This window comes from Anneissia japonica, unplaced genomic scaffold (genome assembly GCF_011630105.1).
Source record: "Anneissia japonica isolate Jap-2015-1 unplaced genomic scaffold, ASM1163010v1 scaffold483_len1788099_cov177, whole genome shotgun sequence".
NCBI lineage: Eukaryota > Metazoa > Echinodermata > Crinoidea > Comatulida > Comatulidae > Anneissia > Anneissia japonica.
The window spans coordinates 1763700-1780801 of NW_022682587.1; the positions used below are offsets into that span (position 1 = coordinate 1763700).

General features: G+C 33.3%; 1 protein-coding gene across 1 annotated transcript in view; it reads left to right on the top strand.

The window, feature by feature from the left end:
• Nucleotides 1-17102, top strand: part of LOC117118416 (hyalin-like) — a 36256-nt gene that overhangs the window by 3613 nt on the left and 15541 nt on the right. The window contains exons 3-7 of the mRNA XM_033263367.1: nt 1174-1410; nt 4629-4874; nt 7172-7429; nt 8888-9136; nt 10870-11130. Coding sequence (XP_033119258.1) covers nt 1174-1410; nt 4629-4874; nt 7172-7429; nt 8888-9136; nt 10870-11130 — 1251 coding nt within the window. The remainder of the gene's footprint in view (nt 1-1173; nt 1411-4628; nt 4875-7171; nt 7430-8887; nt 9137-10869; nt 11131-17102) is intronic.

Below are 17102 nucleotides of genomic sequence, written 5' to 3' on the forward strand. Positions count from 1 at the left end.
CTATTTTTTTTTTTCCTAGTTGAAGAAACCCAATACATATTGAATAGCGCCACCAATTCGAAAGTATACGTAAACAAGACAAACGCACAAGAAATTAAGCTGGTTATAATTTAAACATTGGTTAAATATAGGCCTATGTTCGGCAAGTTCTCCAAGCGTGTACACACACAATATCAGTATCAAATTTATTAACAATATATTTATCAGCATTACAATCATAATCACGACGAGTATCATGACTCTCCACATTATTTTCATCATCAGTCATTATATTATGATTTATTACTTACTTCAATACATTGTCCGCTACATGGTGGTATCATAAGCAATAGATAACTGCTGTGATGAAGCCAGGCCTCCACCAATAGCCTAGTCATTCTTAATCAGTCTATCCATTTTTAAATGAAAGAAACAAATAAAGTTATATGTAATATAATTAGTTTTATTGAATAAAGGTATTACTGCTGTTATACAGCAGTAGTACAGTCTGTACTGTTCTGTTGGTAGAGACCATGCTATTCATATATCCTTGTACTGTATTAATCTCGATATTAAATAATAAATACAGCCAAGATAGTATGTAATTAATTAACAGTTCCTGGTACCAATTAAATTATATACCATGTACATATGCCGCGTACATAGGCTAGTAAAACCTACACCTAGCTAAAAATAATGAATTCAGGGGAAGCTTCGAATATTCCAACATTAATGGTTTCTATGATGATTAGGGATCACAGCAAAATTAATTAATAAATGGGCTGTCGACCTTTATTTAAAAATGACAAAAAACAGATTTTTTTTTTCCGGGGCGGGTGGGGGTGAGGAGGTTGGGAACTTGGATTATCTTTTCTCCTACATCTTTTAGCTCCAGTCCATTTTCCGTGATAAACAAGTGCTTTGGTACGTCATATAATGTAATGAATATTCATGCTTTCTTCGTCAAAACTTCTAAAAAATAATTTTTATTGGCTGTATTCCGTGACGTATTTTTACAGATTTTTTTTTTTTTTTTTTTGTTATCGCTCATCGTGGTTTACTTTCGTGTGACTGCGCGCTTGTGTACTCAACAGCGCGACGGAATGGAATTGAGGGCGCGCTACTTAATTTATATCTTAGAAACAACACTGCTTAGATGGGTACATTATTTTGAAATATTTTTTTATTGTTCAGATTGTGAAGTTCCTGTTTTGAATTGTTCGCAAAATGTAGAATTTAATGTTGATGACAATTGTACTTCCGATGTAATTTGGACTGAAGTGACAGCAACAGACAATTATGATAGTAATGTAACTGTATTCTGTAGCCGGACTGAAGGTGTATTTCCAGTGAACAACTACGCAGTAACCTGTAATGCAACAGACATGGCAGGAAACACTGGCAATTGCTCCTTTAATTTTTACATTTTTGGTATGTATCTTTTTTTGTAAATATTTTGAGGAGTGTTACCTTCTAAGTCTTGTTATGCAACATACAACTACATTTTTTGATATCACAAACAAGTGTCCTGGGTATATTTCCGGTACCAAGTTCTTCATGCTTGCCGTGCCTAATTTTTGTCCCCGCGCTCTTTATTGGATGGGTACACTCTCTTGCTCATACATTTCAGTTAATGCAACACCGAATTGTTTTTGCTACCGAATTCTTTTTTTTTTTATTTCACACAACTATATATTACCGAATTTAAGTTTTACTGCCGATTTATACAACGCTGTAAATCTCACCTACTTTCTCTATGAATAACCACTTCAGCTAAATATTTTATAAAAGTTAAGTGTATTAGTAGTTTATGAAAGTTTTACAACTTTACAAATTACAATGGGGAAAAACAAGAGTGGTGTAACGCTTATGCACTCTCATGCAGCGGTCCGCGAGGCCCTGATCCCTAGGGGCTCCGAAGAAGCCCTACCCATAGGTTCTACGATTTAGCACCTTAGCCAAAATGACTTTGTTGATACATTACACCATAATGTGTCTCTAAAATCGAAATATATCATATTATATCCAGCGGCGGATTAAAGGGAGAAGCCATGCCAGCCTTGGGGCTCAAAAAAATAAGTGAAAATAGGGATATAAAGAATAGAATTATATTCACAATTTTAATTCTTTGAGTGCCATTTCCGGCCATCCAGACGTGCCATAAGAATAGATTTTCACCACCAGGGCAACACCGTAGTGCGTCTCTGAAATCGACTATAGGACATATACCATATTATATCAAGAGGCGGAATAAAGAATGGGAAACTGTCTACAAGGGGCCCACTAAATTTGTCAAAATATTTTATAAAACGAGATAAAAAGAAAATTATATTCACAATTTTATACCTGTGAGTGCCAACCATGGTGGGACTGAGCTGTTATTGACTTTCCAACAGTGAAATTCCCTCTCTGGTACCTTTATTTCAAATACCTGCATCCGCCACTGATTATTTAATTGTCGTTAAAAAACATTAAGATCAAAAATGCAAACATGATTACAAAATGAGCACATCTAAAATCCCACGATGAAATTGGCGACCGGGGCCAAAGAAAGAATCCCCAGTTTCAGAAAGCGACAGGGTCCCCCGGCCCCATCGTTACGCCACTTGCCCTGGTATGGGTTATGTGGAAGAAAATTAACGTACCCTACGGTTCACATATCTCCGATGACTTGTTTTAATCGGTGCGCCGGGTCCTTAGATTGTCGTGTTATCATTGTTTTTCCTCTCTGTCCCAAGCTTAAATGGCCGACTGAGTTATGAGGTCTAGTAGAATTGGAACCCGCACCCCATCAACGTAGCGATGATATAATACGAAATAAGAGGAAAATCCAATTGGACCTCCCTAGAATTTAAACCCGAGACCTGTCATACTGTTCTGAAGTTCTAGTTGATGGGGTCCAGCGAGATTCGAAACATACCTCCATCCGCGTAACTATGTGATACGTAATAAGGTGAACAAATCAAATTGGATTTCCTCGGGATTTAAACCAGGGGCCTTCGAAATACAAAATAAGTTAAACAAACCAAATTGGACTCCAGTCAGGACTTGAACCAAGACCCATCATCTGTAGATGGACTAGACCTCTTTTGGATTTGAACCCTGGACCTTTGTCATACAGTTCGGAAGTCTTAACCAATGGGATCCAGTAGGCTTCAAAACATATCCCATCGACCTAACGATGATATACGAAATAAATAAAAAAATAAATAAATTTGGACCAGGGCTCCATGATTTGAAAACGGAAACTACGACATATTATGTGGATGCTTTGACCGACTGAGTTACGGGGGCCCCGTAGAATTAAAGCCATATCCCCATCGTCGGACATGAAATATATAATCCGAAATCCGAGAAATATCAATTTGTACTCCTTCTGTATTTGGACCCGACACCCGCCAATCCCACTAGATCCAGGGTGGGGTCTAGTGGGGTTGGGGCCATCCTATCAACGTAAAGATGTTATAATACGAAATCGGTGTGGGGGTCAAATTCAATCCCTTGATGAGAAGAAAAATCTATAGAATATAATATGGATCGGGTTGCGACGGAGTTTATTATAAAGTGTACAGCTCATTTTATTATAAAATGTGTCAGAAAGTTATTACAAAGTGTGACACACCTCAGTTTTTAAGAAGTGTAACAGACTTTATTGGAAAGTGCGACAATTATTACAAAAAGTACAGAATTTGTTACAAAGTCCGACAGGTATTAAAAAGTGCGACGATTATTACAAAGTGCGATGCAACACCGCCGGTTCCTTAGGATGTGCGGTCATATTTGGCTCCAATTGGCTGGCACTGCCCTGGCCATTAGTCCCTTAAAAATCATTAGATTGCAGTCATGGAGTTATTCCCGATCATTGCCTTCGCACTTGAAATTTGGGGAGCATCCTTTGCTACTAACCGCCGGATTATTTTAAGATCAGATAGTGAGGCCGTTTTCATTGCTAATAACCAGAAAACGTCCCGCGACCCTAATTTACTTAATTTATCTGACGGTTGTTCATGTGTTGCCTGAATTACAACATTGTTTTTAATTAACTTTTTGGCTGACCTACTATCAGGGTTTTAAAAAACCAAAAATTCTCTTTTCCTCGATTGACGATACTCCGACATCGGTCAGCGATGTGCAATTGTAAATGTAACGCGTTCAGCTAATACTTTTATAATCAATTTACCTCTATTTGCTCTTGGGGTACACTTTATCAGTATCATTGAATTTATTATATTAGAATTTAAAAATTAATTAAATTATGTTTGTTGTTCATCCCAACTCAGTCGCGGATAAGCTTTTATGAAAGGAAATTTAGAGCAAGAGGGTTTAGTCAGCGCACCGTAATCTGTACTAATGCTGTATAAATTGTTAATTATTAACAGTGTGTTTTGGCTCTATGCTTATTTTACTTGTATGTTTATCACAACAATCAATACGTTTTCAATGAAATGTGATTATCATCTGACGCCTTTCTACATTACTGTATTATATATTTAACGTGTACACTTTCGCCATTTAATAAAAATGACGTTTCCATCCTATATGATGCGTTCTTTGTATTTTGTCTTGGTGGTCGTTACGTGCTTGTTTGTGACGTAAAGATATTTGTGTTTATACACAATTTCTTGTGATTATCTTTCATTCTTTATTAGATGTAACTTCTCCTGACGTGATATGTCCCGACAATATTACTGTTGATACTGATGTTGGGGTTAATACCGCCACAGTGACCTGGACGTCTGCCATCGCTACTGATAACTGTTGTGAAGATGACATTATTGTGTCCTATAATGCCACAAATGGCACCAATTTTAAAATTGGAGTCACCGAAATTAGTTTTACAGCAGTGGATTGCTACGGAAATCAGAATGAATGTGTTTTTATTATTGATGTCAAAGGTACAACATGTTATTTATTATAATTATATTTCTTATTAGTAAGTGAAAATATATATTCATCTTTTATATGGTGGCTACTAATAAATTTACTTTGTTTAGGATTATATCATGTGCAATCACTGTTATTATTATAAAAATATTTTTTTTTATGTTGTGTTTAATTTGAATATGATTTACTATGATTTCCAAGCTTATTTAACTTAACCATAGCTCCAATAGCTCCAATATTGTGAGCGTTTCAGTCATTTGTGTGAGAGTGTATGCCAGTCTGGTGCAGCGGTTGAGGTTTGGGCTTTCAATCGTAAGGTCGGAGTTTTGAGTCTCCGCTGTGCAGATTTGCTTGTGTTCTCGGGCAAGGCACTTTAGCTACGTTGCTTCAGTCCACTCAGCTGTATCAGTGGGTACCAGCAAACTGCTGGGACTAACATGCGACGGACTAGTGTCCTGTCCAGGGGAGTACACCTCTCATCCGCTTCACACTACAGAAATTGGGCGTTCATGGACGTTCTACTGTTTAAATGCAGACGCCTTAACCAAACGGGCTATTGAGGCTTTGTGGGAATTAAAATTTTAGTAAGGTTTTTAAAATATAATTTTCTCAAATCGTACAACACATACAATGATTTTACGAATGGTAACCATATTGGACATCTAGAAACAGACTGATCACAAGGAGTGGTAAGGTGACAAAAAAAAAGAGGCATTTACTTTTATGGAACCTTCGAACAGTATGACTTTTATGCAAGGCAACGTAATTGTGATAGTCAATTAAAATGAATGATTTATAATAAATGAAATACAAAACATTTGAGCTGCATAAAGGCGTTTCGAGTGGACGAAATACAACTGATCATACCAGTATAGCTACAGTTTAGTTATTACACAATTTCAGTTGCCTATCCCCACCCCTATCTTAGAAGTCTCATCTTAGAAGTCTGTCTTTATAGTTTTGTGGAATTGATCTTTATTTATTTATTTTGCAAGTTGTTAAATCTGTAGTTAAGAATTTCAGTCAAAAGAACTACAGGTTCCTGTAAAACATTTTGTCTGATTTCTATGAGTCATTTGCATCATATCTTAATAATAAAACTATTTGGTATTGTCTGACACAGTTTTGTAAAATACAAAATTAGGGTGACCAGTGATGTCACTGACAAATGTAAAATCATGAATATTCCGGAGTTGATGGTAAAGAAGAACTCTTTTTATGATTCAGATGAATTCTAAAAAATACTTAAAGTTTGTCTGTTTCCTTAATGGTTTAAGTAGTTTTACAATGAAAACCGAACGTTTAACTCCTAAAGTAAAAAACTATGAATATAGTTTTTATAATATCTACTCATCAATGAAGTAGGCAGAAACACAATATTTACTTGAAGATCTATAATTATTTGCTGGTGGTGGTTAGAAGAGGCGTGTTTTCTACTAAGGTGTACTATAGAAACAATACATGTTTGAAAATCTGACCATACAATATTTTAGAATTACTTGTTAGGCTAGAGTTCAGGAATAGGGTTTAAGTGACTTCACAAAATACCTTGTAGTGTCAAATAGAGGCATGTACAATATCTGAATAATTTTTGAGACCAAAACAGACTTTTTACGAACACTAGGCAGGAAATATGGAAATCCTGCAAAACGTGGGCATTGTTCAAACGTGACATTTCCGGTTCACTGTTGGAGAAACTGTTAAATTAATGCAAAAATTAAAATGTGCATGGTCTGAACAATTTGAAACAGAAACGATACAACCAGTGGTTGCCAAGATATGCTGTATCTACATCCCTAATTTGCATATTGACAAAAGTGTAATTTATGGAATTTACTGATCCTGCATTTGCGTATTGTTTTTAATTACAATGAAAATTTCTTTTATGCAAGTTGTTTCATTTGAAAGGCTAGGTTGTAGTTGACTAATTAAATCATTAATTTTATATATTAACTATACCGGTATGTTAAAAATAAATAGCGCTGAAATAACTAAAATGACGGTCATTTTGGATTTGAATTTTGCAGATTAAATTAAAATATTATTTTTATTTTAATGTCATTTATGTGAGAGTAAATTAATTTTTGTTTATGTCATAAAATTACAATTATTGGTACTAAATTTAAAAAAAAATGAAGGCCAATTTGAAATTGCTTGCTACTCCCCTTCCGCATGAAAAAAAAAAACAATGTGGCACATACTTTTTATATTCAGTGATGTCTATTCTACAACATATCTAATGTTAAAAATTATAGCAAAAAAAAAATGAAATGGCGCGTTGATAATGAGTCTAACTTTTAATTTACAGATACTGAGCCGCCAATGACCGATGAATGCTTAGCAAATATTACAAAAAGCACGGATGTTGGTGAAAGCTTTTCTTCAGACATTGTTTGGACAGCTCCTGAATTTACCGACAACTCTAAGATTACACCAAATGTTAGTCCATCACACGATTCCACGGATACTGCTTTAGAATATCCAATCGGTACAACCATAATAACCTACAATGCGACAGATGACGCTGGTAACCTAGGGCAGTGTGAATTTCTTATTATTGTTACAGGTTCGTTGCACACATAAGCATAATGTACTTACAATCTTTATATAAATGACACGAAAACTACTCAATGTACTATGTAATGTAGAAACAATGGATCAAAACCTCAATACATTTGGTATAATTTCTTGGTTAACCTAAAAGAATTCTTCCATGGGACTCAAATCTGATTATAACAACATAGTATTCGCATTTGGATTACGGTGTATCAGTGTTATCAGATACAGTGCTCGATACTAAGCTGTAGAGCTTATAATTTTTATTTTGATATATTCCACAATTGTTTATTTGTGGCTTGGTTGTTACCCAGTTTTCTGGTGACCGCCATAGGGCGCAAAACTCAAAGCAACAACAAAGCCACATCCTGTCTCTTATACACATCTGGTGCCCTATTCATTCTGTTGTCTATACCGCATACATTGAATATTTTGATTCCGAAACTGAGGAACAGAGCCAGCCGAGATTTTTTTTTCTGTACGTCTGAGGCATTGACGATTGGTGGGGCTGTATACTTATATTATCGCCTTCCAGATCTGCAATAAACTCTTGAATATTTAATGTAGTTTCTTATCGTCGGAGCGAGTTCTGCTATATTAATGCCGATGACATGCGATGCGATCAAGGACTTATAAAAACAGTTATATAAAAACAGTTATAAGCGACAATTGCATTACTTTTTATTAATTAATGAAAAAATGAATTTAAGCGGAGTGAGTTCTGCTATATTAATGCCGATGACATGCGATGCGATCAAGGACTTATAAAAACAGTTATATAAAAACAGTTATAAGCGACAATTGCATTACCGTTTATTAATCAATGAAAAAATGAATTTAACTTTATAAAGCCTAAAAACATTAAAACTAAATACTTATTCAATTACTATTACTACTTAGACCCTAATATTTTTAGTGTTACTGTATTACATAGGCTTACTTATGTGTCGGTGTTTAGGTTTTTAATACTTGTGCATTTATGTCATTCATACAAGTCTTTTGGTACAGTATATTGATTTATGAGTGAGTGATAATACATTCTTAAAAAAATAAGGCGTATAGTATTTATAATTTTGTAAATAACAGCCTAATTATTAATTATTTTTAAAAAGTGGATCAAGTCTGTGGTGCTGCTCAACCCTATACTCTCATAAGGTCTACTAGACTTGCTTGTCGGTGTTGTATAATGTCTTGTGGTACTTGAGTCTTGGATATAGCATAACAAGTTGAAGTGCAAACAGCGTCTGGAAACTCACTAGAAATATTTATGCGATTGTTGTTGGATCAAGCAGGTGTTATGTTGAAAATATAGCGCCCCAATCATCATATGCTTTAAACGCCCAGAAAAAAATGCGACCCGGCCACCACTATGCTGTTTTCTTTTGAACAGACTCTGCCATTAAAGACTAATCAAACCTATGTAATGAAATCAAGCGTAATATGTATAATTATGTTTTTCTTGCTCCAGATAATGAGCCACCATTGTTTACAGAATGTCCTTTAGACATAGCTCAAGGAACAGATTATGGTCTTCCATCAGCAGTCGTCACATGGTCTGACGTTAACGCAACCGATAACTCTGGAATTCCTCCCAATATCCTCTCAAACTACGATAGCGGAGACAATTTTCCGATCGGATCAACGTTTGTCGAGTTCAATGCGACAGACGCAGCCGGGAATGTCAATACGTCATGCCAATTCTTTGTTAGTGTTACTGGTAAGTTAATTGTTGTAAAAACACTGGTACTACACATTTATGCATAACTTATGAAAAAGTTATAGCTCCTATAATTATAAAGCCTTTACTAATAATTTATAATAAATAAGTTTAGTGCATTGCAGGTACTTATTGACAGACCTCGACAAAAAAATACTGATTGGAATTATACACATATTTACTCAATAATAAATTAGAGTTCCCACCCACAACAACTAGGTTTCTTCCATCTACAAGTTTCGAAGAGTTAGTCCTCGAGAAGGATTCGAAGGGTAAGACTAGATGGGCAACTCGTAGCATCTCTTACCTCGTGACAGAACTTTGAAATCGATCACTTCTTTATGACTCATAGTTAACTCGGAAAACTAACTCGCAGAAAACTCGGGAAATCCACAGGGTTGCTACAACCTATTTATGAGTTTGCCGTGTTCACCATGAGTTGTAAAAAATTCTAACTCTGAATATTTGTAACACACTGGAGTTGCATTGTATCTAACACATTAAACCGCGTGAAGCTCATACTAAATTTGCGAAGCTTGTAGTTAAACGATTAAAAGTATTAGTAAACTCGCACTTGACTCTAAAAATTCGTACTTCGCTCAGAATATTTTTTAACTTATCTCGTGTTGAGGCGTATCTAACTCATAAAAGGGTATACAGGCCTACTTCTAAATATCTCTTGAATCTCGTAGTAAATTAGCAATAATTTCGAAATACAACGAGAATGAAACAAGGAAGTTTATTTACGTTGTGATAGGCGAGTAGGGCGCGATTTTGTTTAGCTTAAGAGGTAAGTTTCAAAAGTGATAACAATGTCACTGCTGATTTAATTTGCTGTAGCGCCTTGAGTACTATTGCAGTGTATTTGTGCGCTTTATAAATCTTTTTTTTTATCTTCTGCAATGGAGACTAAAAATGTTAGTCCTTTACATTTAACCATCAATCTATCTTAGGCCAGTGTTTGGGCATTAGTTGCTGTAACTTGGATCCAAACGGCTCTTCCCCACACCCCAATTGTATTTTCCTGGCATTTAAGAGTACAGAGGACTATGTTCTTTTCATTCATATTAATTATAGGCTAATCATACTATTGATATCAACAATAATGAAACATAAGTTGAATAAATATCGCTTGATTTTTCACTCTCATAATGGGAGAGAATAAGTATTGAATGACCTAAAGAGTGAATATTCCGATCCACAATAATAGTGTTGAATATCCTGGTTTCATCGTCAGAAGAGCGCCCAAAGATGAATTGCGCTTTCGTGTGTTGGAAGCATAATGTATCAATCGCATTATGCCCTCTATAAACCGTAAGAATGAGCTTAGTAACGCTTTCCTAATTACTTTTCTTTTGTTCAACACCTGTTAGCTTATTAGCACTGTATTCAAGACCTGGCCTGCCTAATCCCTGTCTCAGTTGCTGATGTGTCTTTGATACGACGAATTATTCAACAATATTCTTGTGGATCGGAATATTCACTCTTTAGGACATTCAATACATATTCTCTTTAATAATGAAACAATGATAATGAGGAGTTTAAAGAAAATATCCTTCGTAGAATATTATTATTAGAATAATAATTATAATGATAGTAACAATAAATAAATAATATTGTTTATAATAATGAAGATACAAAAATAATATTAATGATAATTGTAACTAATTAATATTGTAGCCTATTATGCCTATAATATAATATAGAAGTGTAATTATCTGATTGGTTCACAGATGACGAGATGCCGATGGCAGATGATTGCCCAACCGATCAGAGCGTGACAACGAACAAAGACATGAGTTTTGCTACTGGTGTCAGTTGGACTCTACCGATATTTGAGGACAACGTTGATAACACTACTGATATCATGATCTCAGAATCACAAGCAAGTGATATTTTTACAATGTTTTCTATTGGAGCAACAAAGATAACTATCAATGCTACAGACCAATCAATGAATACAGGAACGTGTATGTTCAATATCTACGTCACAGGTATGTATACATCTAGTTTATCTATTGGCTATCAATGGAATATAACAAAAACACAATAACTGGTATGATAGTAATACACTATTATTTGTGTTCTTCAAATATGAATCAATTCAAATCAAATATACTTTTAATTCCATACAATAGAAATAATATAAATATAAGGTATAAAATACAGTATTTGTTACAAATACATTGTATGGAAGGAGGTTACCTTTTACAAAAAAAAATTTCAAATAACACACGAATAAATTCAACCTCTAATTTTAATTTGTATTTATTCACAATCGTCTAGTTGGTGCAGCGATTCCATGGAGTTCTGAGCCTCATGGTCGAGAGTTCGAGCCACACGCTGACCATTCTCTCCCGGTAATGCCTATATATATACCGGTTTGCACTGTTGACAGGTTGTGATGTGGTTCACACTATGTTTCGCAATGGTTTATAAATAAAATAATATAAAATATTGTCGCCGTAACTCGTCAATACAGATGGTAATACCTGGTATTGAACCAGTATAAAAAAGTCTCTAATAATAGTGCAGATTTGTATATCGCTGGTATCCATTTAACAATATGCACATGGCGCTTAAGATATTTTAGCCTCTTGATTGTTTTGGCCTCTGAGGGTTACTTCGTGTCTATGCTGCCCGGTAGCAGCAACTCTCGTCGTGCTCTACATGGGCTGTCTGTACTAGTACACCGGGGTATATCCTACTCGTCTACAATGATGTACTTGGTTCTTTATACAAGAGTCATTGTGTACACTGAGCATACGGTTTGTTGTACTTATCCGAGAAGACTTTTTATACCACAAGAAACATAGGCAAGCGTGCCGCTCCAACAAGCGCCAATATCATGGCTGCAGGTTACGGCGCCCATGCATTTAACTGTTCGGCAATTCGACTCGCTCTAGACATAATTTATCCATTATGCTAATTTAAACCCACATACAAATGCGATTTGTCATATCTTATATCTTATACGCCCATGATGTCTCCATTTGTTTTCTTGCTTGTTTATTTTATATTTGTATAATTCTTAAATGATCTTGTAAAGTAGCACCTGAAGAAGGACGAACACAGAAACTATTGTGTTAATTTCAAATAAATTTTACCGAAATATACATATAAAAAAATCATATAATAGTAACTGCTTTAATTAAAGAGAGAGTATATTTTTTCACCAATTTGAGTAATCGTCATGTATACTCCATACACAATAACCAGTTACGACTGGAAATAAATAGTGGCATATAATACAAATCAAGATAGTCGTCAACACTTTTACAATATATGAATAATCAAAGATAGGTAAATACAAGTTCGAAATAAATACCATGATGGTACATCGTGTTGTATAGCTCTCAACGAATGTTGTCCTATAAATCAATAAATACATTGTGTAGTAAAATGCCTGCAACCTCTTGCTGTCAATACTGTCAAGGCGAGCGTCATAACCATAAGACCACAGTAGATTCATGGTTAAAGGTTTAATAACAGGTTCTTTTTTTTATTCAACTTTTCACCCAGGGGTACCTCACAAGGCGATCTCAATCCTTAGTAACGAGGTACCACTGAAAACAAAATAAATAACAAATACAATGGCACTTGGCACAAAAAGGAAAAGTTGAAATTTAATAAAAAATACATTGTCTGACAAATAAAAATTCAATCTAAACCTGATGATCAAGCTCTTTGAATTTAATGAAACTAATCAGCAAAAATGTCACAATAAACATTTAGTTTATTTGTTAAATTTTAAGGTCAAATATAGAACAATAATTTACTAAAAATATGGGATTGAATATTTTTTAGATTATTACATTATTATTATTATTATTATTATTATTATTATTATTATTATAATCATTATTATTATTTTTTTTTAATTATTACATTTTTTAATGGACAACTAAGATTCAAAACGTCCAGTATCTAAAATATACATCTGAACCCTGTTAAACAGAACACAATTTTCATCATTTGAAAAATTTTGGGAACTAAAAATTAATAAATTAAATAAGAAATTCTGATCAATATTTCTTTCAAACGAGAAATCAGCAAAGATAGTTGGAAAAATATTTTGAATTACAGTGAGCAACTTATTTCTTTTAGTAACAAAAAGGGGACACATTATAAAATAATGGAAAGGGGTTTCTATACCATTTCCACAAGCACAAATAGGATCAGCCTTCAAACCATAAGAATGTAAATGAAAATTAAGGCTGCTAAAACCAAGTCTTATTCTTGTATGTATTTCATTAATTTTTTAGACCCAGTATCATAATATCTTATTTTTGTTGGAAAACCTTCTTTTAAATAATTTTTAAACACAGAAATTGATTGAGAATTTCCTATTTTATTATTAAAGGTGTTCCAAACAGAGGTAACAGAGTATATAAATGATGAATTATATAATTCAGTTCTGCAAAGTGGGAGTTTTTTAATTTCTTATGCCACGTAAATTATATACTTCAACATTTTCAAGAAAACTAAACATAGACAATAAATACTGCGGCGTTTGATTATTTCTTATTTTTTTTAAATAAACACTGTTTAAAATAACTTCGCCTACTCTGGAGGGTTGTCCAACCAAGTTCAGTACGTAGTAGTGTATGACTGGTAGGCCCTATGCCTCCATGCACCTGTACAGCTTCTTGCAAAGCTCATTTGAAGATTTTCTAGATCTGAAGCTGGCTAATGGTCATATTATCCCACACATATTTATTTAATATTAATTGTATATGCCTATTCCATGATAAATCATAACTAAATATTACGCCTAAGTGTTGATGATATTTTACAAAATTAATTTCATGATTTTCAAAGAATAAACGTAATTCAATCTGTGTTTGCATCAGACTTCTTGAAAACATAACTGCCTTGGTTTTATCAGCATTAAAGTTTACCTTCCACCTTTCAGCCCATTCAGAAATAGTTTTTAAATTGTCATTTAATCTAATTGCAATGTTGTTTCTATCATGACCAACTTCAAATGGTCCACAATATCATTTATATACACTAAGAATAAAAATGGACCCAAGATTGATTCTTGTGGAACACCTGCAATGTTATTTCTCCATTGACTACAACGCCTTGGATAACTACACGTTGCTGTCGATTAGAAAGATAACCCAAAGACCATTTATATAAATTACCTGTAACACCATACTGTCTTAACTTGAAAAGTACACCATTATGCCACACCTTATCAAAAGTTTTAGATATATCAAGAAAAACTGAACAGACTTTTTTTTCTTTACCCAAAGCTTTGTGAAATGCGTTATTTAAGTAAACAAGTTGATTTACAGTAGAATCGCCAGGTATAATACCAGATTGAAATGGGGAAATAAAACTGTTTAATTTAAAATAATCATAGACAACATCAAACACTACTTTTTCAAATATTTTTGCTTTGTGTGATACAACAGAATTGGAATGATAATTTTGTAGCTTTATTTATACCTAAAAAATTTACATAATAAAGAACTTGGTCAGATGTCACTGCAATTTCACCAATTCTTTTATTAGTTTTATAACAGAAATCAGACGGTCTTTGATTATTTGGTAATGCGGACTGGTTTATAAAATAATTATTAAACACTTCAGCCTTCTCAATATTTTCTAGGATTAAATCATTTCCAACCAATAGTGGTGGAAGAAATGCTTTTGGTTTAATCTGACATAACGTATTGTCAGTAGCCCACCACTTTTTTGCATTAATATTTGGTGATTTTTAGTGTCTCAGAAGTGGAAGCGAGGTAATCTTTTTTTGCTTTTTTAATAGCTGTAATAACTTTCGCTCGATAATTTTTGAAGCGTCCCATGTGTGAAATTGAATAATGTCTACGAGAATGAAGTCTATTTCTTTTCCGAATTAGGGTTTTTATATGATTGTTCATCCAAGGCTTATCATGTGAATTAACAGTATTACCTGTGAGACTATATGCAACTAGATAGATTTTTGAAGATAACTTAACCAGGTATTACAAACGTCTTCAACATTATTACATGTCAGTAGACAAAAGAGAATTACGAAAGTAATCAAAATTTGTAAGATTAAACATAAAAATTTTCCTTGTATATGATTTTTTCACGAAAAAGAGGAAGGTTTATAATTGCATACACTGGAAAATGATCACAGTTACTTATTGGATTAAATGCACCACACTTTATAGTGCAAATATTCTGACTTGTAATTATGTGATATATGCAACTTTCAACATTATTTGAATCTATACGTGTAGGAACAGTTATGAACAATAAAATCATCTAACAAATTTCCAAGTCTATTTGTTTTATCAGACTCAAGCCACAATTGTGTGCATTCATATCCCCTAATATTATAAATGAATTTACACTCACACTGCTATTAGCATTAATATGACATTGAAGATAATCAAATAATTATTATCATGTTGACTACTACATGAGGGTGGGCGATAGCATACACAAGTCAAGATTTTCCAGGATGATGTTTTTAGCTAACACCAAATACAGTTTGAAGGCGAATCCAATTGTGAGTTAATTAGTTTTGCGTGTATTGAGTTTGAAACATATAATGCAATACCGCCTCCATAGCAATTTCTATCCTGCCTAATTGGTTTTTGGAAACCATTTAAAAGTATACTGATAAAGTTTTCTTTTTATAAGTTAGAAGTCTTCAAAATTTTCGCTTATCTCAAGAAAATATAAATATTTCGTTTTTGATAATTTCACTGCTATGTATATTTTTACATCAACATAAATATATTACTGTATCAATTTTCTTTTTATAATTTAGATAAGTCTTCAAACTTTTCGCTTATCTCAAGAAAATAGAAGTATTTCGTTTTTTATACTTTCCCTGGTATGCATCTTTTTACATCAACATAAATATTTACTGTAACAATTTTCTTTTTATAATTTAGATAAGTCTTCAAACTTGCTTATGATCTTGATTTTATCTGAACTTTTTACCTTGCAAAAAACACAAGCATCAGCTGTCCAAGCCCTATCTACTTGACCGTGGTGCCTTGCAGCATAGTATAACTTTACATTTTGATTTGTCAAGTCCTCCTAAATAAATAACGCTTTTCCTTTCAAATTAGACATCGCAGACAAGACTTCTTTACGTTTTCGATATGACACAAATTTAACGAGTATTGGTCGATTACCACTTTCTTTCATTTTTCCAATACGATGTGTTCTGTCCAATTCGCTTAGATCAGTGTTTATCCTCAGGTCATTATTAATCCGTAAAGATCCGTAAACTATTACGTCTACTGTATTGCTCAAGATGGCTAACACGAGACTCCAAATAACAGGTTTAATAAACAATATAATATCAAACATAAATACTTTAGACAAAAATAGACATCAAATCAATAATAAAACATACAAACAACACACACACACACACAAAAACAAACAAAAAACCAAACTAAATCCTCATATTAATAAAATAAAGATCAAGCATTGTCTTAGATAAGAGCATATATGATCTTAGATTTAAATGTAGCAAGATTATCCTGAAAGATCAATATCATTACTGTTTAGGTTATTAAAACTATATGGTAATCTATGAAAATTTCTCAACTCCAACAATTAATAGGGCTAAACGGAAAAAAGCTAATTAAAACTTCTGTTACGTGTACGACCCGAACAATTAAATTAAATATATGAATAAGTAAACAATCACAAACAGAATTTAAAACATTATATAAAAATATCATATCAAAGACTGTAATGCGATTATTTATAGAATCGATCGAAATTTATTTATTTATTTATTTGTTTATTCCGGTATAAACAAAACATGTGCAAAACGGTAGCAAGCAGCTAAAAATAGGTGCATTACAATATATAGAAATATTTATTTAAAAAAAAACGAATCTAAGTATTAAGTAATACAATACATTGCACTTCAATTCAATACTCAATTCATATTTTCACCTAAAAAAATATATTAAGTAATAAATAACAAGAATAGGAA